This window comes from Oryctolagus cuniculus, chromosome 9, assembly GCF_964237555.1.
Source record: "Oryctolagus cuniculus chromosome 9, mOryCun1.1, whole genome shotgun sequence".
Taxonomy (NCBI): Eukaryota; Metazoa; Chordata; class Mammalia; order Lagomorpha; family Leporidae; genus Oryctolagus; species Oryctolagus cuniculus.
Window position 1 is genome coordinate 60,149,926 of NC_091440.1, and position 22,227 is coordinate 60,172,152.

General features: G+C 41.0%; 1 protein-coding gene across 2 annotated transcripts in view; it reads right to left on the reverse strand.

Moving 5' to 3' along the window:
• Positions 1-22,227, reverse strand: part of SUGT1 (SGT1 homolog, MIS12 kinetochore complex assembly cochaperone) — a 55,582-nt gene that overhangs the window by 11,523 nt on the left and 21,832 nt on the right. For both annotated transcript variants that reach the window (XM_008260023.4, XM_002712973.5), the window contains 2 exons: positions 12,703-12,793; positions 1,653-1,834 (listed from right to left, as the gene is read on the reverse strand). In XM_008260023.4, the coding sequence (XP_008258245.1) occupies positions 1,653-1,834; positions 12,703-12,793 (273 nt within the window). The remainder of the gene's footprint in view (positions 1-1,652; positions 1,835-12,702; positions 12,794-22,227) is intronic.

Sequence of the window (22,227 nt, forward strand, 5' to 3'; positions counted from 1 at the left end):
TAAAAAAAAATGGAGAACTCAGAAACAGATTCACAGGAATATATTCAAATGATTTTTGAGAAAGGTGCGAAAGCAATGAAAAAAATAGCCTTTTCAACAAAAGGTATTGTGACAATAGAATATACGTAGGGGACGGTTCAATTTAAACAAACTATACAACTTTTATTTAAAAAAAAAAAAAAACTTACATATTTGATAGACAGAAAGAAAGACAGAGAAAGAAAGATCTTCCATCCACTGGTTCACTTCTCAAATGCCCGCAACAGGTCAGGGTTAGGCTAGGATGAAGCCAGCAGTTAGAACTCCATCTGGTCTCCCATATGAGTGCCAGGGACCAAAGTACTTGATCCATCACCTGCTGCCTTCAGGGTACATTAGTAGGAAGCTGGTTTGGAAGCGGAGGTGGGACTGATCCCAGGCACTCCAATGAGAAATGTGCAAATCCCAAACTGCCACTTAACCTGCTTGCCCTTACAACTTGTATTTAAAAAAATAAGTTGTAAGGTGGTGGAGGGAGATAAAATCTTTAAGAACTAGAATAGGGAAGACATTCTTAGATTTAACATCAAAAGAATGATCCAGGAAAAACTGATAAATTGGACTTGATCAAAATTAAATACTCTGACTCTATGAAAGACACTATTAAGAAATTGAAAACTACAGACTGAGACAGAACATACTTGCAAACTACGTATCTGACAAACATCTGCTAAGTTAATGGCTGCCAGGGACAAAGGAGGGGTAGGAGAGAAGTAATGATTATAGAACAGCAACAAGAGGGATCCTTGAAATCCATGGAAATGTTCTGTGTCTTAACAATCAGCATCGTGGTTGTGATAATACACTGTAGTTTTTGTAAGCTATTTGCAGTGGAGGAAACTGCATAAAGGGTCAAGACAATTTCTCTCTCACCATAATATTCCTAACAGCATATGAACTTATAACTACCTCAAAATAAAGCCAGAAACCACATATTCAAATATGTAATACCTGAGCCTCAATCAAACACATTTGCTATTAAATTATTAAATGTTAAATTTAAATTTCCACCTTTAAGTATGAATGACTTCAAAGACTGACATTTCTAGAGTTACTAGTAAAAGACTAATGATTACAACTTAAAAACAAAAATCCACAGTTCTACAATAATAAATTATCAATAGAAATCTCTGAACTTGAGGCCTAATTCAAGCTGCTCTGGCAAAAAGCATAAATTTTTAAAATAAATTATGAATCCTATGAGTTAATGTGTATCTTCTACTAGCTTCCTTACTAAATTCTTCATCTCCAACATTCAGACCAAATGATTCTAGAAGGTAATGGAATGAAGCTCATTGAGCTACTATGATAAATCTAAGAAAACGCCTATCCATTACTGCTTACACTGGTATTTCTTGGCCTTCCAAGCTCTAACCCATTGAGAAAAAATATTTGAAATTAAACTACTTGTTTTCCATCTCTTTCACAAGTTTCCAACTTCCTCAAGAATTACTCAAAGTTTAGAGCAAAAAGAAATGTTCAGACAAAGCCCATTTAAAAAGGATCCCAGCTAAAACACACGAATTTGGTCTCAAATACCTCAGCCTTTCCTTTAAAATGCCTAAAATTTACTCCTGTAACATTTAAAGAAAAAAAAAGGGCTATGTTCTTACAAATGATTTGTTCATGGCACGTTTCACTTCATCAGAACCATCTGAATAAATCTGCTGAAATAATTTATTTAAAGCTGCATCTCCCTCCAACTTCTCATTCTTTTCTTCTTCTTTGATCTCACCAACCAATTTATCCCAATTTCTTGTATAATGAGATGATGATGGATATAGGTTCTTTACATCTACAAAGTAAAAAAGGCAGAAATGATTAATCAAAATGTTTTTGATTATGTCAAATTAGGTATGTAAACTTTGTGTTCATGGTATACACAGTATCTCAGAAATAGTTTAGGGCTCTGAAATTCATGTTTGCAATAAATGTCTTTTTGATATATAGATCAATAACCAGATTTACATTCTACACACTGAATCAGTTAGCATAATGCAAAATCTGGGAATTTCTTTTGAGTAAAGTAACTCAATAAGTGTAAACTTTTGGCACACTATACAAAATTATATTAAAAGCATTTTTCATGTTAATAATAGGAAAAACTAGGAAAGGATATAGGAAATTTTGAACTTACAGAAAAGTTACAATGGTAATACAATTCTTTTTTAAAAAAGGATTTATCTATTTATTTGAAAGGCATAGATATGGAGAGAGAAGGAAAGAGAGAGAGAGAGAGAGAGATCTTCCATCTGGCTGGTCTATTCCCCAAATGGCTGCAATGGCCGGCATTGGGCCAGGCAAGAACCAGGAGCCAGGACCTTCTTCCAGATCTCCCACATGGACGCAGGGACTCAAGCACTTGGGCCATCTTCTGCTGCTTAGCCAGGCACATTAGTAGGGAGCTGGATTGGAAGTGGAACTGCCGGAACTCAAAATGATGCCCACATAGGATACCAGCACAGCAGGAGGCTTAACCCTCTATGCCACAGCACTGGCCCCAGTAGAAACAATACTAACAAGTCTCATTGTTTTGTTTTGTTTTGTTTTTTTTAAAGATTTATTTATTTATTTCAAAGGCAGAGTTACAGAGAAGCAGAGGTAGAGAGACAGAGGTCTTCCATCCGATGGTTCACTCCCCAGCTGCAATGCCCGGAGCTGGAGTGATCCGAAGCCAAGAGCCAGGAGCTTCCTCCAGGTCTCCCACACAGGTACAGTGGCCTAAAGACTTAAGCCATCTTCTACTGTTTTCCCAGACCATAGCAGAGAGCTAGATTAGAAGTGGAGCAGCCAGGACTCGAACCAGTGCCCACATGGGATGCCACACTGCAGGCGGTGGCTTTACCCGCTACACCACAGCGCCAGCCTCAAGCCTTATTCTTATAAAAAGATGTTTAAGAACTCTCTTATACATAATATTTTAATGTTAAATATGTGGCTTTTTCTGAGGTACTTACATATCCTTCAGATTAGAAATAAAATTAAAAATATTATCACTGATGCCATTCAACAGCCAAATTAAGACTCCATCATTTTCCCATATAAAAATACAGTTGTTAAGATTACTTCAAGAGGAGACAAAAATAAGGAATTTCTCAATGCTGAAAATACTACACTTGACGATCCAGAGGCTCAATGCCCACACCACACATAAATTTTACATACAAATAATTAAAAAGTAACTGCTATTAACAGCAGCTCTATTCACTGTCTCATGAAAATATAACAGTGGCCAAAAATGTAGGCCACATACAATGTAGAAAATTTTAGATGCTTAGTAATTAAGAATTAGGTGAAATGCATTAATGTTTTTTATTTAATGCAATACATCAAAATTAGTATTTCTAGGGGCCAGCACTGTGGCATAGTAGGTTTATTAAGCCTCCTCTGGGGTGCTGGCATCCGTTATGGGCAATGGTTCGTGTTCCACCTGCTCTTCTTCCAATCCAGCTCCCTGCTAATGGCCTGGGAAGGCAGAGGAAGATGGCCCAAGTGCTTGGGCCCCTTCACCCACATGGGAGAACTGGAAGAAGCTCCTGGTTACTGATTTTGGACCAGCTCAGCTCCAGACACTGCAGCCATTTAGGGAGAACCAGTGGATGGAAGACCTCTCTCTCTCTCCCTCTCTAACTCTGCCTCTCAAATAAATAAAGAAATCTTTAAAAAAAATATATATAGTACTTCAGGGCCAACATTGTGGTACAAGTTAAGCTACCTCCTGTGACACTAGCATCCCATATGGGTGCCAGTTGGAGTCCCAGCTGTACTACTCCCAATCCAGCTCCCAGCTGATGTGCCTGGGAGGCAGCAGAAGATAGCCCAAGTCCTTGGGTCCCTGCTACCCATGTGGAAAACTAGGATAGAGTTCCTGGTTCCTGGCTTCATCCTGGCCCATCCCTAGCAGTTGTGGTCATTTGCAGAGTAAACCAGCAGATGAAGATCTCTCCGTCTCTCCCTCTCTCTTTAACTCTGGTTTCAAATAAATATATTTTTGATTTAAAAAAAGTTATCATTTCAACATGAAATCAACAGAAAAATCTTGAGATTTTTATATTATTTTTGTCACACTAAATCTTCAAATTCTTGTATATACTTTACACTTACAGCATGCTTCAATACAGCTACAGGTACACAACAGGTCCATTTGGCAGTTACTGTATTGGACAATACAACTACAGAGCTTTAAATAAAACACCAGACTCTTAATTTCCATCAGTACAAAAATATTCCTCCTCCAAAACTGCCCCTCTATAAACTTGCTTTCTTCAAACTACATTGGAAAGTTCTAAAACACTATTCTGTTCCTTCATCCTTTCTCTCTACCTGTAACCCAACTTTCTCCCTAGCCATTCTTCATTAAAGCAACATAAAACAATCCAACACTGCCCAATTTTATTCAGTAAAGTATATTGTTTTGAAAATCCTATCACTATTTCTCGAATAGAAATTCCATCTTTGTACATTTTAAGTAGTAGCCAAAAAAAAAAAAAACAAAAAACAAAAAAAAAAAAACTGTATGCCAAAATATGTTAAGAGCCTGGGAAACATGGATTTAATTAATCCTAACACTGACTTATAGAAATGTTGGGAATAGAGGTTTTAATCTCCATTTTACAGATAAGAAAGCCAGCCCAGATAGGTTAAGTGATTTGCCCTTATCTACAGTCTCCAGCTTGCAGTACCCAAGAAACCTGACAAGCATATTAATTCCTTACGAAAATATAACAGGACAGGAGGAATAGCATCTTAAAAATCTAAGATGCTTGCTTAAAAAAAAAACTGTAACAAAATGGTAAAGACCCTGTGCCCATGGTGGCTGACTACTAGAGGTGAGTGAAGTAGCTTCCTTGCTCATTCACAAACTGCAAACATTGCTAAATAGTTGCAAATGTACTCACCTAAGCAGAGACTGGTCCCCTTATTAGAAATGACTCAAGAAGCAGTATTCCAGAAAAATCAGACAGATTGTGAAAACCTAGATTTTAGTCTTAGACAATGAAAACTGTTGGGGTGATCTTGAGCAAGCTGCTTATGTTTTCTGGGCTAGTAAAATAAAAGGAATACTATTTGACTGCTTGCTTTATAAAGTTGTAGTTGGGACTGAATGAGATATTACATGAAGTGACTTTTTAAAAAATGCTTTGAGTTATATATAAACCTAAGCCTGAGAATCTCTGGGAGTTAGTCCTAAAAGAAGCATGTAACATCTTTACTAGCCTTTCAAATAAAGTATAAAGCAAAAATGATAATTAAATACCTAAAGTACCATCTGGAACTATTTCACTCCTTAAAAATTATCTAGAGCCAAAGAGCCAAGACGTTGGCTGAGTAAAAGGGTCCTCCTCCTGCAGACACACTGATGTGACTAGGTATATACACACCACCAACTTGCCTTCACAGGAGCTATCAAAGTCAGGTGAGAGGTCACAATACTCCAGCATGTTATAATCTTAAGTTTCTGAAGAAAGCAAGTAGAGTTGTCTGCTGTACCCCTCCCCCAACTCCAAGGAGTTCAACCTGTTGACACCTCTGGTTTGGGAGAGAGAGAGCAAATTGAATCCCAGTATCAGGCCCCCTGCAAAAACATTCATTCAGACTGAAGCCACCTGCCCCTATATCCAGGCCTGTACTAGTAGAATGAATATTGGGAACTGCCACAGCCAGATGCCATAGCCCTGCCACTCTTGTACCAACTACCCACATAAAGCAAAACTCCAGCCCCATGGGGGCCAGAGAGAGATCTTGGGCGCACACACTGGGACCCGCAGCTGGATCTGCCATCTGAGATGCCAGGTCTCAAGCAGGTGTAGGGAGCAAGCACTTGGGCCATCCTCCACTGCCTTCCCCGGGCCACAGTAGAGAGCTAGCTGGACTGCAAGAGGAGCAACCGGGACAGAATCTGTGCCCCAACCAGGACTAGAACCCGGGGTGCCAGCGCCTCAGGCGGAAGATTAGCCTTGTGAGCGGCAGCGCCGGCCAAGTTTATCTCTTTCAATATGCTTTGTACCCCTTTGGCATTCTCGGCATTCTCCAAGTCCTTAGGATTCCCAGTTTCTCAAATACTTGATCTTTTCATGCTATATCATATTTCCCATATGCTTACTTCTCTTGATTATTTTTTCTCCTCGAACTGTGTATTTTCAAATAACATGTATCTCTTCTGTTCTGTTTATTGATGCTTTTTTCACATTTTTTTATTTCACTTAGTATTTTTCTGTTGAAGGATTTCTTGCTTTTGTCTAATTACTTCCATCTATTAAATCTCTGTCAGAGCATTAAATCATTATTTTGTGTGTTCTCTTGGATTTTGTTGAGTTTTCTTAAAACAGCTGTTTTGACATCTTCATCTGAGCATTTGGAGAATTTAATTCCTAGGTGGTTGGTTTCTGACACCTTATTTTGCTGTTAAGGAGAATCATGGTTCCCTGAAAATTCCTGATGCCTATTGGAGTACGACATTGTCTGTATTGAAGGATACGTTTTAGTAATCTGGCTTTTTCTAAGTAGTCTGTTCTGCTGCCAAGGTGGGTTCACTACTCTAGGTTGCACCTGTTAGCCATTGATGATACTGGCTGGGTTAGAAAACTGGTTAGCCAAGACCACAGAACTCCGCTGGGTACTGAAACAGGGCCAGAGACTCTATCTGTAGTTATTGCCTGGGGACAGGGACCATTATAATCTGCTCAGTGGTGGGTTTTATCAGCTTGTCACTGAGTTCCAAAATAGTCAAGTGATTCCTGGTGTCTGCCCAAGGTTTTAGGAGGAGTGGAATATAACTATTCAGACAGGCCTTAGGTGGGCACCCCTGGTTCTTAGAGTCACCAGATACCATGCAATCCTAAGGAGGGTACACCAGCAAGGAGAGGCTGGTATTGCTACACACCGAAACAAGTACAGGTCTTTGTCCAATAATGGAGCAAATACATAGACTCCATCTACAGGCGCTGGCCTGGGGTTGGAAACCATTAGAATCTGTCCAGCTTTGGGCTTTACCAGCACAGCACTGATTTCTAAGACACAATACCTTGGTCTTTGGCTGTCTGCTCAAGGTTGGAGGAGGAGATAAAGGTAGTCCTGCCCAGATCGGCCCCTGGCTGGTCACACCTGGGTCCTATAGTCCCTGAGCCCCACAGAATCTGGGGTTACTCTCTCGGCCCACCAAAGACTGACAGTGGCACATGCCAAAATGAGTCCCACCTACTGGAGTGCAGGTGTCTGCCTTATGCCAGGCTAGTCTGGAGGTTCTGTCTGTGAACACAGAAGGGGTACAAAGCATATTGAAAGAGATAAACTTGGCCGGCGCTGCCGCTCACAAGGCTAATCCTCCGCCTGAGGCGCCGGCACCCCGGGTTCTAGTCCTGGTTGGGGCACAGATTCTGTCCCGGTTGCTCCTCTTGCAGTCCAGCTAGCTCTCTACTGTGGCCCGGGGAAGGCAGTGGAGGATGGCCCAAGTGCTTGCGCCCTACACCTGCATGGGAGACCAGGAGGAAGCGCCTGGCTCCTGGCTTCGGATCAGTGCAGCGCGCCAGCCATAGCAGTCATTTGAGGGGTGAACCAACGGAAAAAAGGAAGACCTTTCTCTCTAACTCTGCCTGTCAAAAAAAAAAAAAAAAAAAAAAAGAGAGAGAGAAAAACTTTCCAAACCTAGAGAAAGATACAATTATCAAGGTACAAGAAGGTCAAAGGTCACCAAATAGATCCAACCAAAATAAACCTACCCTAAGACATGCAGCTCCAAGGTTAACAATCAACAGAGGATTCTCCAAACTGCAAGAGTAAAGAAGCAAATAGCACATAAAGAGGTCCCCAATTTGCATGACTGTACACTTCTCACAGGCCAGGGAGAAATGGGATGAGATTTTTAAAGTACTGAAGGAAAAAAAAAATTGCCACCTAGGAATACTATATCCAGCAAAGCCATCCTGCAGATATGAGGGAGAGAGAAAGACACTCCCAGACAATAAAAGCTGAGAGAATTTATCACTACCAAAACTATGCTACAAGAAATATTAAAAGAGAATTCTTCATACCAAAAGGAAGGGGCATTAATATGAAAAAAAAATAAGAAGGTAGAAAAATCACTGGTAATAGTAACTATACCAGCAAATTCAAAATGCTCTAATACAGTAAACATGGTATGTAATTTATTTATCTTTACTGTGAAGACTTAATAAGTCAAAAATCAATACACCAAAATGTTGAGATAGGAAATACGCAAAGTTAAATGTAACAGCAAAAATTCAAAATGTGGGAGAAACAGATTCACACAGCCAGCACCATGGTATAGCAGGTAAAGCCACTGCCTGCAGTGCCAGCATCCCATACAGGCGCTGTTTCGAGTCCCGGCTGCTCCACTTCCTAACCAGCTCTCTGCTATGGCCTGGGAAAGCAGAAGATGGCCCAAGTGCTTGGGTCCCCCCACACATGTATGGGAGACCCAGAAGAAGCTCCTGGCTCCTGGCTTCAGATCAGCTTAACTCAGGCTTGGCTCTGGCCATTGCAGCCATCTGAGGAGTAAACTAGCAGAAGGAAGACCTCTCTGTCTCTCCCTGTCTGTTAACTCTGCCTCTCAAATAAATAACTCTTTAAAAAAAATACACAGATTTAGAGATAAAAAGGAAACATTACCATTGACACCACAGAAAAACAAAAGATGGTTAAGAGACTTCTACAAACAATTCCAAGGCAGCTAATTTAATAACCTAGAAGAAACGGACAAATTCTTGGACAAATATCAAATCCAGACACAGAATTCCTAAACACTGCAATAATAAGTAGCAAGATTGTATCAGTAATAAAAAATCTCCCATTATGGGGCCAGCGCTGTGGCACAGCAGGTTAACGCCCTGGCCTGAAGTGCTGGCATCCCATATGGGTGCCGGTTACAGTCCCAGCTGCTCCACTTTCTATCCAGCTCTCTGCTATAACCTGGGAAAGCAGTAAAAGATGGCCCAAATCCTTGGGCCCCTATACCTGTGTGGTACAGAGGAGACCCGGAGGAAGCTCCTGGCTCCTGATGGGCACAGCTCTGGCTGCTGCAGCCAATTGGGGAGTGGACCAGCAGATGGAAGACCTCCCTCCCTCCCTCCCTCTTTCCCTCCCTCCCTCTCCCCTCTCCCTTTCTCTCTCCCTCCCTCCCTCCTTCCCTTCCTCTCCTCCAACTCTGACTTTCAAATAAATAAATAAAATCTTTAAAAAAAAAAACTCCCATCAAATAAAAACTCAATACCAGATAGCTTTGCTACTTAACTCTACCAAACATTTAAATTATTTTTAAAAATAGATGAGAGGGCCGGCGCTGCGGCTCACTAGGCTAATCCTCCACCTAGCGGCGCCGGCACACCGGGTTCTAGTCCCGGTCGGGGCGCCGGATTCTGTCCCGGTTGCCCCTCTTCCAGGCCAGCTCTCTGCTGTGGCCAGGGAGTGCAGTGGAGGATGGCCCAGGTGCTTGGGCCCTGCACCCCATGGGAGACCAGGAAAAGCACCTGGCTCCTGGCTCCTGCCATCGGATCAGCGCGGTGCGCCGGCCGCAGCGCACCAGCCGCGGCGGCCATTGGAGGGTGAACCAACGGCAAAGGAAGACCTTTCTCTCTGTCTGTCTCTCTCTCACTGTCCACTCTGCCTGTAAAAAAAAAAAAAAAAAAAAAAAAAAAAAAAAAAAAAAATAGATGAGAGGCCGGCGCCGCGGCTCACTAGGCTAATCCTCCACCTAGCGGTGCCGACACACCGGGTTCTAGTCCCGGTCGGGGCGCCGGATTCTGTCCCGGTTGCCCCTCTTCCAGGCCAGCTCTCTGCTGTGGCCAGGGAGTGCAGTGGAGGATGGCCCAGGTGCTTGGGCCCTGCACCCCATGGGAGACCAGGAAAAGCACCTGGCTCCTGGCTCCTGCCACCGGATCAGCGCGGTGCGCCGGCCACAGCGGCCATTGGAGGGTGAACCAACGGCAAAGGAAGACCTTTCTCTCTGTCTCTCTCTCTCACTGTCCACTCTGCCTGTCAAAAAATAAAAAAAAAAATTAAAAAAAAATTAAAAAATAAAAAAATAAAAAAATAGATGAGGAAGGAATTTTTTCAAATTCATTCTAAGGGGCCAGCATTAAGTCGCTATCAAACCCAAACAAAGAACAACAAAAAGCGCCACACACTAATATCCTTAATGAACAGATGCAAAGATCTTCAACAAAATACTAGTAAATCAATTCCAACAGTACGTTAAAAAGATTTTGGCCGGCGCCGCGGCTCAATAGGCTAATCCTCCGCCTGCGGCGCCAGTATTCCGGGTTCTAGTCCCGGTTGGGGCGCCAGATTCTGTATCGGTCGCTCCTTTTCCTGTCCAGCTCTCTGCTGTGGCCCGAGAGTGCAGTGGAGGATGGCCCAAGTCCTTGGGCCCTGCACCCCATGGGAGACCAGGAGGAAGCACCTGGCTCCTGCCTTCAGATCAGCGCGGTGCACCGGCCGCTGCGGCCATTGGAGGGTGAACCAACGGAAAAAGAAGACCTTTCTCTCTGTCTCTCTCTCTTACTGTCCACTCTGCCTGTCAAAAAATAAAAATAAAATTAAAAGAGATCAATCATCATGATGAAGTGAGATTCATTCCAAGAATGCAAGGGATGGTTCAACAGGCAAGTCAGTAACAGTGATACACCACATAAACCACATCATCAAAATAAGCAAAATCACAAGATCATTTCAAATGATGCACAAAAGGCATCAGATAAATTTCAACATCACTTCATGATAAAACTCTAATCCAATTATGTGTAAAAGCAACATAGCTCAACATAATAAAGGCCACATATATAGATAACAACCCAACAGCAAACATCATATTGAATGGAGAATAAACTGAAGGCTTTCTTTCTTAAAATCTGAAAGACAAGGATGTGGGCCCACCTTCTTCACTTTTATTCAACACCACACTAGAGGTCCCAGCTAGAGCACAACCATTGTAGAAAATTGTGTGAGGCTTTCCCAAACACTAAAAATGGAACTACCATCTGATATGACTTATCAATCCCACTCCTGAGTATATATCCAAGGGAAATAAAATCCATCATTTATTGAGGGACATGAGTACTCCTATGTCTTTGGCAGCAGTATTCACAAGAACTCCAAAACAGAAACAACATAAATGTCCATTAACTGATAACTGGATAAAGAAAATGTGATAAATAAATACATGCCAGAGTTTTACTTAGCCATAAAAAAGGTGAAACCCTGTCATTTGCAACAGCAAGGATGGCACTGAATATAATTACATTAAGTGAAATAAGCCAAATAGAGAAAGATAAATATCACATGACGTTAACTATATAGAGTAAAAAAAAAAAAAAAAAAAATGCAATCACGGTTACCAGAGACTGGAGAGGGAGAGGAGATAGAACTGGGAAAGATTAATTGATGGGTACTAGGTTATAGTTAGACAGGTCCAAGAAGTACTATGGTTCTATCGCAACGGTAAGGTAAAGATAGATAATGTTATCTTACTGTATGTTTCTCTGTTTAAAAAAAAACTACAAGACAATCATTTTGGGTATTTTCATTACAAATGTTAATGCTTGAAAGGATAAATATATTTAGCTTGGCTGGACATTACATATGTATACATGTAATGGAGTATCACATGGTACCCCATCAATATGCACAAGTTTTATGTCTATTACTTTTTAAAATATATATATTAAAAATTATCTGTATCAATTTCCTAGCTTTGCTAATTATACTACAGCCCAGCTAAGACATTATCATCAGGCAAATCAAGTGAAGGGTACATGGGAAGTCTCCTACTTTTACAACCTCTTTGAATCTAAAATTATTTCTAAATTAACTAAACATAAATGACCTGTTGAATAACTCACTGTTTTCTAAAAGGTGTCATAAGCAAAAGTGTCTTCTGTTACAGAAGAAAGCAGTCAAAATCCAAGAGTAGCTGAGACACAATATTAGCTTCTTTCAGTCATCAAATTAGCATTAGCTGTAGTAAACCAAAAAGAAATTTCTCTCCATTCATTAACGAAACTGTAACTGTAATGTGCAATGGTATGTCGTAGTTCTAAGAGTATCCTGTTGATTAGTCATTCCACTAAACAAATGCTTATGTGCTGATTGCTTAGAACTGACCTCGACGCAAAGTTGCCAAGCCCTTGAAGGGTTCAATTATCAATCCTAGTTTTCTACTCTTCTAGGCTTTTCTTAGGCACTCCATTACCTGTTTTGTGTCCATTTCTAAATCAGCAATACAGTGAAATGGGCCAGATACTTTATTCTGTAAAGCTCTGAAATTCCAAGAAATTATAGTCACAATATCAAAAGAAGTAACAGAAAGGAATAAAGGAACAGGAAATATATCAGCAGAGTAAATTAATTCAAACCCAACAGGAAAGGCTAACACACAAAAATAACCTTCAACTAATGTCATAAAACTGACACAGTGAATAATAAATCCCAGCTCCCTCTGGGATTTTGCTGCCATTCATTCCTATTCTTAAGAATTTAAGAAGTTAGAACCTTTATAAGAAAGGCTATTTACTTTGTATCCATTACAAAGCAACCTTATCACGGGAACATAAAGAAAGAAAGTAGAAAGAATGCTCATTACTATTTAACGTCAACTATAAAATACAGTATAGTATAAGTTTAAAGCTCATTAAAGGCCAGAACACAAACCTGCTATGAACTGTTTTGGTTTAGGCATATCTCCTTGTCCCTCTAGCTTTTCCCATCTCACAGCCTCTGGCTTTTTCATTTTAATTTCAATCTGGAAGAAACAACAAAAAAATCCATTATTCAACGTAAAATATATAGAATTTAAAAAATTAAACCACACAAAATTTTTGTAAGATAGTGCCTTTGAGTTTCTTTAAATTACACAAGACTAAATTTGAAGAACTATAAAACATTTCTCTACTTAAGTCACCCTTTCATACACAACATACATTTTATATTAGCTACAATGAAGAGTCTAGAAATTTAGTTTTATCTCCCCCAGACCCTACTTTCTAAAGCATCTCTCTCAATGATGGATAACTCTGCCACCCAGGGAACATCTGGCAATGTCTGGAAACACTGTTGTCACAACTGGTGTAAAGGGAAGCACTGCACTGCCATCTATGGAGTTCAGACCACGGGTGGCACTGAACATCACCCTGTACAGCGCAAGCCTTCACAACAGCTCAAATTATCAATGATGACACCAGGAAAGATGGTTTTCCAAAATAATTACTGTATTCACATATGCATTAACCTGTTTTTTAGTGGAGAAATTTATTCAACTGTGTAAAACACCACTAATGTACTCTTTTTCAATTCTTTCAAAAATTAACTGCATCAAGTATCTCTTACCTGAAATGCTTGGGACAAGAAGTGTTTCAGATTTTTCAGTATTTAATTTTGGAATGTTTGCATATATACAATGGGATTATTCTGGACATGGGACACAGGTCTAAACACAATTTTTTTATTTTTATTTTTTTTTTGACAAGCAGAGTTAGAGAGAGAGAGAGAAAGGTCTTCCTTTTTTCCGTTGGTTCACCCCCCAAACGGCTGCTGCGGCTGGCGCACTGCGCCGATCCGAAGCAGGAGCCAGGTGCTTCTTCCTGGTCTCCCATGCGGGTGCGGGGGCCCAAACACTTGGGCCATCCTCCACTGCACTCCCGGGCCACAGCAGAGAGCTGGACTGGAAGAGGGGCAACCGGGACAGAATCCAGCTCCCCAAACAGGACTAGAACCCGGGGTGCCGGCGCCACAGGCGGCGGATTAGCCTAGTGAGCCGCAGCGCTGACCTAAACACAATATTTGTTTCATATACATCATCAGATACACATCATCTAGAAGTAACTTTTGTTTTTAAAGGTTTATTTATTTATATGAAGCTAACAGTTACACAGAGAGGGAGAGACAGAAAAATACATCTTCCATCTACTGGCTCATCTCCTAAATGGCAGCAATGGCAAGAACTGACCAGGCCAAAGCCAAAAACCAGGAGTTTCTTTCAGACCTCCCACATGGGTAGCAGAAGGAAATGACTAAAACAGGAGCTCTGAGGTATGACAGAAAACCCATGAAAAATACAGACAGAAAAAGAGATAAGAAGATAGACTACAAAGAGTGTCTGAGTGCTTTCTTAAGTTTACTTAAATGAAAAGTTAACACCACTCTAATAACATTTTTTACTTTTAAAACTTTATTTTCACTTTATTTGAAAGGCAAAGAGACAGAGATCTTTCATCTGCTAATTCATTCCCCAAAGGCACCCAAAAGGCTGGGGCTGGGCCAGGCTGAAGCCAGGAGCCTGGAACTCAATCTGGGTCTTCCACACTGGTGTCAGGGACCCAAGCCAACATCTGCTGTCTTCTAGGATGTACATTTGAGGACTGGAGATTCCTAAACCGGGCACTCACATAGGATATGGCATCCCAAAGGATGATTTAACTTTGCACAAAATGCCCACCCCAGCATCTTCTAGTTTCTAATCAAAACTGATCCCCTAGAATGTTCCCTTACCTCTAACACATAGCACTTACACCTACTTTTTGTCTTGCTTACAAATAATGCTTTCACCTCCATTTTTGTCTTGCAAAAATCAGCATTTTCAGTGCAAACATTAAACACAATAACAAACATTATGCAAAGAATTTAAATTAAAAATTGAATTAGAATTTTACATTTTTTAGTATAAGAACTTCTCAAATCCTCTAAAATGAACAATTACTTTTTAGAAAGTAAAAATGCCATTAATATTTTTTCATTCACAGTATTCAGTGAAAATATTGATAAAAAATAGTGTTATTTTTGGTTGTCATGGCTGGGATCTTTACCAAAAGGAGGCAGAAATCCAGTATATGGCAATGACACAGTAGTAAAAGGGCCATTAAGATCACCTTAGAATTTAAAATTCATCTTGCTCCTCTAATTCCCAATGCATCTGCAAATGAGGATACACAGTGTACATATCATGACACTAAACTCAGCCACAGAGTGTCTTATAGTCACACTTCATGTTCTTGCACTATGCATGCTTTATAAAGTTCCCTGTTTCACATCAAGACCAACTAGTATTCACATGTAAGGGAAGCCACTATAACCAAAGTAATTGTGCTGTACCATAAGAGAGGCCTTTATAAAGCTAAAGTCAAAGCTCTTATTTGGAACAGCCTGTTTCAAATGAAATAAGTTGTCCTGACCTTGAAATTATACTTGGTCCAGGACTAATTTTCTATGAATTTGCTTTTATTTCTACCCTACTTTTGATGCTTATACATACTTTTAAAAATGAAAGTGTTCAGTCTTGATGATTCTGGCAGATCTTTCTAGAATTACCTCAAGTCCAATTTCAGAGTTTTTTTTGTTTGTTTGTTTTTTGTTTTTGTTTTTGACAGGCAGAGTGGACAGTCAGAGAGAGAGACAGAGAGAAAGATCTTCCTTTGCCGTTGGTTCACCCTCCAATGGCCGCCGTGGCCGGCGCACCACGCTGATCCCAAGGCAGGAGCCAGGTACTTATCCTGGTCTCCCGTGGGGTGCAGGGCCCAAGCACCTGGGCCATCCTCCACTGCACTCCCGGGCCACAGCAGAGAGCTGGCCTGGAAAAGGGCCAACCGGGACAGAATTCGGCGCCCTGACCGGGACTAGAATCCAGTGTGCCAGCGCCACAAGGCGGAGGATTAGCCTAGTGAGCTGTGGCGCTGGCCTCAAGTCTTATTATAATCATTAAAAAGTCATTCCATTTTCACTGAAGTTAAAAAAGAAAAAACCTTAGGGGCTGGTACTGTGGCACAGCAGGTGAGGAATCCCATATGGGCACTGGTTCGAGTCCCAACTGCTCCTCTTCTGATCCAGCTCTCTGTTATGGCCTGGGAAAGCAGCAGAGGATGTTCCAAGTGCTTGGGCCACTGTACCCGTATGAGAAACCCAGAAGAAGCTCCTGGCTCCTGGCTTCAGCCTGGCCCAGCCCCAGTTGTTGCAGCCATTTGGGGGAGTAAACCAGCAGATGGAAGACCTGTCTGTCTGTACCTCTTTTTAACTCAGCCTTTCAAATAAATAAAATTAACCTAAAAAAATAAAACAGACAAAAAAAAACTTCAAAAGTTAACAGAAGGGGCCAGCACTGTGTAGTGGGTAGAGCCACCACCAGGGTGCCAGCATCCCATATGGGCACCAGTTCTAGTCCTGGCTGCTCTACTTTCGAGCCAGCTCCCTGTTAATGTGCCCAGAAAGGCAGCAGAAGATGGCCCAAGTCCTTGAGTCCCACACCCACGTGGGAGAACCAAAAGAAGCTCTAAGCTCCTGGCTTCAGATCAGTGCAGCTTTGGCTGTTGCGACCATTTGGGGAGTGAACCAGTGGATGGAAGACCTCTCTCTCTGCCTCTCTGTTAATCTGCCTTTCAAACAAATAAATAAATCTTTTTTTAAAAAAAGTTAACTGAAAACTTTGGTAGTTTCCTTGAATGTTGCTCTAATATCACCAGGAGGTCTTTTCAAGACGCCATAATATCCCAAGGCAGTATTCGAGTAAAAATCTCTTCTTGCTGGATGATCAGTTTTCAACATTGCACACACTACTGTCGCTCCCCCTCTTCACGGAGGAACGACACTAAACCCTGCGCTCTTCTTTTGTCTGCTCGGCCCTTCCCGGGTTTGCTGCTGGTCCTTCCCGGGTTGGCTGCCAATCCCTCCACCTTCGTGGAGGGGCGGCTCCCCCTGCTACTTTCCCCACTTCCACGGGGGAGCGGCACACCGCCGACCGGCTCTCTCGGGGGCTGCTCAGATGTTATCCGGATGTTCCTGGTGCATGTTGTCTCTCTCCTCCTTTATAGTCCTCTTCCACCAATCCCAATTCTGCCACCCACACGCCGAGCACGCTGCTCTCCTCCAATCAGGAGCAGGATCAGCTCCTGCAGCTCATCAGTCAAGTTGGCGAGAGGCAGCTGCGTAGAAGTTGTTTACTCCCTTTCAGCACCATATTGTGGGAGAGCAGACGCATAGAACAAGTCTCAACTCCAGTAACTTAGTCTAGTCCGAGTTGCTCCCCACACACTACCACGTCCCACCAAGGTTTCTTCTGCATAACAGAGAATTTATTGATTTTTTCACTGAAATGAATTTCAGATTTACAGAGAAACCATAAACCATGGGTGGGAAATATCCAGCCTGGGGCCATACATGGCCCACAAAATCATTTGGTACAGCCCTTTGCAAAGGCACCAGCAGGCAAGATTCAAAATTCAGCAAAGCTACACAGGCTAATTTTTTAAGGTGATAATTTTGTTTGGCTTGCAAATGATGTTATAAATATCCATATGGCCGTTGGCAGGAAAAAGGTTTGCCAAGCCTGCACAAATAAACTTCCAATAAATGTCATACATAGTGACAGATCTATGTATTGGAAAATACCTAGCTATCCAGAAGGCAGTATGTCAGAAAGTTATCAATGATGAGTCTGAGTCATTTTTTCAGCTCTAAACTTTTTCAAATTTTCTATAATATGTTCAGATACATATTTATTGCTTGTATAGACTGTATAAAAACCTAATTAGGATAAAATAACAATAATAATATTTGTTGAGCACTTATGAAATGTCCTGCATGCTAGGTGCTTCACTTATTAATATCTCACTTAATAGAAACATCCTACAACAGGAGGCTACTCTCCTTATTTTAACATCAGATAAGAGAGCCAACAGATGGACTACCTTGCTGGAAATACCTTTTTCAGTTAGAATTTTTACATATTTTTTTAGAAATAAGCAGGAGAACAAGACAAGTCATCAGTTGTGTAATTAGGAAGAGTCACAAATATGTGCCATTTGTTGGACTTAGCTGTATGACCACAAGCAGGTAATTCAATTTCAGTGAATCTCTGTTTCTCCTACAAAGCATGAATAATAAATCTTAATTCATTTACAGTTCTTACAAGGACTAAAAGACACCATGTATAAGAAGAACATAGCATCATGTCTGGCAAATAACAATATATATCAGTATTTCCAACATCATTATAGTCAGCTGAAAAACCACTTTTAACATTTGTGGGTTTTTTCTACCTATAACCTGGGTATAAAAATACCTGTACCATGCGGCAATTTATGAGAATCACATGAGCTAATAATATACAGCACAATGCCTGGCATGTAACGTAGTTCTAATAATTCATTACTGTAGTTTCCCACAGGTCAAAACAACATGGGAGGGGCTGGTGTTGTGGTACAGGAAGTTAAGCTACACCTGCAATGACAGCAATCCACATCAGAGTGCCAGTTCAAGAACTGGTTGTTGCACTTCCAATCCAGCTCTTTGCTAATGGGCCAGGGAAAGTTGCAGAAGATGGCCCAAGTACTTGGGTCCCTGCCACCCATGTGGAAGACCCTGATGGGAGTTCAGCCTCCTGGTTTCAGCATAATTAGCCACAAGCGTTTGGGCTATCTGGGGAAGAAACAAGCAGATGGGAATCTTTCTGTCTCTTCTTCTGTCACTCTCTTTTCAAAAGAAAAAAAATCTTAAAATACAATAACATGGGAAAACTCTACTACATTATGTATTATGGCACAGAAAATTAAGTTGCCACTTGAGATACTCACATCCTGTACTAGAATGATGGTTTGAGTACCGGCTACTTCAATTATGACCCAGCACCTAAGTAACAACACCTGGGAACCTGTTCAAGTGCACGATTCTAGGTTTTCATGTTTTATATTGTGTTAATACAAAAAAATCATTCTGATTAAAAATAGGAATGCAAGAACATTTCCACAAGGATAAATTTACTCTAACGGACTAACAATTCTCATTCTTAAAAGCTATAATATTAATCTTTACTATGTAGCTGCCATTGAAGTCATAATCCTGAGACTCTGCAAACGGAATATTGTCATAAAATGAAGATGAAACAAAAGTGGTGTTTCTTAGTTTAAAAAAAATAATTGGGGCCGGTGTCATGACAGCAGGTGAAAGTGCTGCCTAGGATACTAGCATCCTATATCGGCAAGGGTTCATGGTCTGGCTGAACCACTTCTTTTTTTTACAGGCAGAGTGGACAGTGAGAGAGAGAGACAGAGAGAAAGGTCTTCCTTTGCCATTGGTTCACCCTCCAATTGCTGCCGCGGCCGGCGCACCGCACTGATCCCAAAGCAGGAACCAGGTGCTTCTCCTGGTCTCCCATGGGGTGCAGGGCCCAAGCACTTGGGCCATCCTCCACTGCACTCCCTGGCCACAGCAGAGAGCTGGCCTGGAAGAGGGGCAACCGGGACAGAATCCGGTGCCCCGACCAGGACTAGAACCCGGTGTGCCGGCGCCGCAAGGCGGAGGATTAGCCTAGTGAGCCGCGGCGCCAGCCTGAACCACTTCTGATTCAGCTCTCTGCTAACGTGCCTAGGAAGGCAGAGGAGGATGGTCCAAGTTTTTGAGCCTCTGCACCCATATGTGAGACAAGCAAAAATTCCTGGCCCCTAGCTTCAGCTCAGCCCAGCTCCAGCTGTTGTAGCCATTAGGAGAGTAAAAGGAAGATTCAAAGGATGGCATATCTGTCTCTCCCTCCATATGTGTTCAACTCTGCCTTTCAAATCAATCAATCAATCATTAAAAAAAAAAAAAAAGGGCGATCAGGCTGAAACAAAAACTTGGTATTCAATAAAAGGTAGAAGCAGCTATCAGTTATTTTAAAAGCAAGAATTTTGACTTGGAAGAACATACTATATTATGGAATATTAAGAGATGCTATTTTCATTAATTTAAGGGTCACACATTTTCATATTTTTAGGGCAAATTATGTTTCACTCAAATTAATACTACTCAACTAATGGCTATATAGTAATACGTAATATTCATTTAATTTTGAAGGTAGAAAAGAAATTAGGACTCTGAAAAGCAAAGAAATGGACAGGTGTTGCGGTACAGTCAATTATGGCACCACTCAGGATGCCCATACACCATACTGAAGTGCCTGGCATCAAGTCCTGCCTCGGCTTCAGATCCAGTTTCCTGGTAATGTACCTGGGAGGCAGCAGAGGATGACCCAAGTATTTGGAACCCTGCCAACCACATGGGAGACCACAACAGAGTTCCTGGCTCCTGGCTTCAGCCTGGCCCACTTCAGGTATTACAGGCATTTGGAAGATCTTGCCCTATCCCCACTGGCACACTATCTTTCAAATATGTAAATAAATAAATAAATATTTTTAAAAAGTAAAGAAACAGCCCTCTAAATAGATTTTATGGAAACTCTAATTTTAAGTAAATCTCCTAAGCAAAATACATCCTTCTCTAAATCCACTCAGATTCAAGACATGAATATCTGAAACACATTCAAGACATCTGAATATATTAAAAGCAAATTATTTCCCTCTTAATGCCATAGTTAAATAAGCCTCAGTAACTCAGATATTTTGCTATTTTGTCTCCCTCTGCTGTATAAAAAAGGAAAGGATTCAAAGGTTTCTTCATTTAGTTTCCTTAAGCTACAATTAAGAAAAATTCTGGGACCTGCATTGCAGTGTAGTGGGTGTTGGTTCAGGTGCTGACTACTTCCATTCTGGTCAAGCTCCCTGCTAACAATGCCCTGGGAAAACAGTGGAGAATAGTCCAGGTGCTTGGGCACTTGCCACCCCTGTGGGAGACCTGGCCTGGAGGAGGCTGGAGGCTCCTGGCTCTGGCTCTGGCCTGGTCCTATCCTGGCCACTGAAGCCATTTGGGGAGTGAACCAGCAGATGGAAGATAAGGATCAGTATCTCACTCTCCCTCTCTGTAATTCTTTTAATTAAATTATTAAAATAATTTTTTAATTTGTTTCCCAAAAAATAGTTTGAAGATTAGTAGTTGATCAAAAATAAAAATATATATGTGTGTATGTATGTATAGACAGAAATATATAGATACAAAATAGGGATATTCCAGAGTCATGACAAGAAAAATAATCATCCTTTAGAATACACCTTTAGAAAAACCTAGACAAAGAAGCACTAGTTTTGGTTGGCAATCAGAAATGAAAATTCATTTAGTATGCATGTTCATAAAATTTTACTAACAATATGATCTTGGGGAAATCCAAGAACTCAGCTCTTTTCTACCTGTAAAACTAGTAAAAATAGCTTACTGTCTACTTCATAGAATTAATATCAGAACCCAATTTAGATTCTTTCACTAAACAAATATTGAGCACCTCCCACGTGCATTACACAGCAAAAGTTGCCAAATTTAGCAAATAAAAATACAGCATGAAATATAGGTATTTATATTAAAACTTATTCACTATTTGAAATACAAATGAACTTTTTAAAAAATCTGAAATACAAGTTTTCAGGTCATTTATCTATTTACATTAATAAACTGAAGGGGACATACATTAACAATGTCTTAATAAGAAATGTACACAAAAATAAGAAAATCCATTTTCTGACCCATCTCCCTCTCAATCTACCTAGAGCTTTGTGCTTGATTACTCAAAATTCTTTTTTCTTTTTTTAAAAGATTTATTTATTTGAAAGACAGAGTTACTGAGAGAGGCAGAGACAGAGAGAGAGCGAGGTCTCCCATCTGCTGGTTCACTCCCCAGATGGCTGCAGTGGCCAGAGCTGGGCAGATAAAAAGCCAGGAGCTTCTTCCAGGTCTCCAACATGGATGCAGGAGCCCAAGGATTTGGGCCATCCTCCGCTGCCTTCCTACGTGCATTAGCAGGGAGCTGGATTGGAAGTGGAGAAGCCCATATGGGTTGCTGGTGCTGCAGGCTGGGGTTTTAACTTGATGCATCACAACACCGGCCCCTCAAAATTCTTTTATCAAACAAATTTTATACTGTTTGGATAGGGCCTATGACAGACTCAGATCCTGGTAAGATTTCACATCTTTTCTCAACTGCTATTGTCCCAAGCTGTTGTTTCCCCGTGTCTTCCTCATAATGAGCCATCTTTTATTTATTTTACTTATCTTCAAATACATTTTTAAAAGGGCAACTCCATTTTAATTACATTTAATTACACTTCTTAACTTTGCGTTTCCTGTGCCAAGCCCATGCAACTGTCCTTTTCTCTTTGCCAGCCCACTTAACCCTTCTACATGAAACTGGGAGGTGGGTAATGGGACAGGAGAAGAAAACCTGATCCTATTTCATGATAAAAGTCACATATCCTTAGAATATAATAGTTAATAACAGTACATTGCAGGACTTGTATATAAAAAAAAGGCATAGTAATAGAAAAAGTTCAC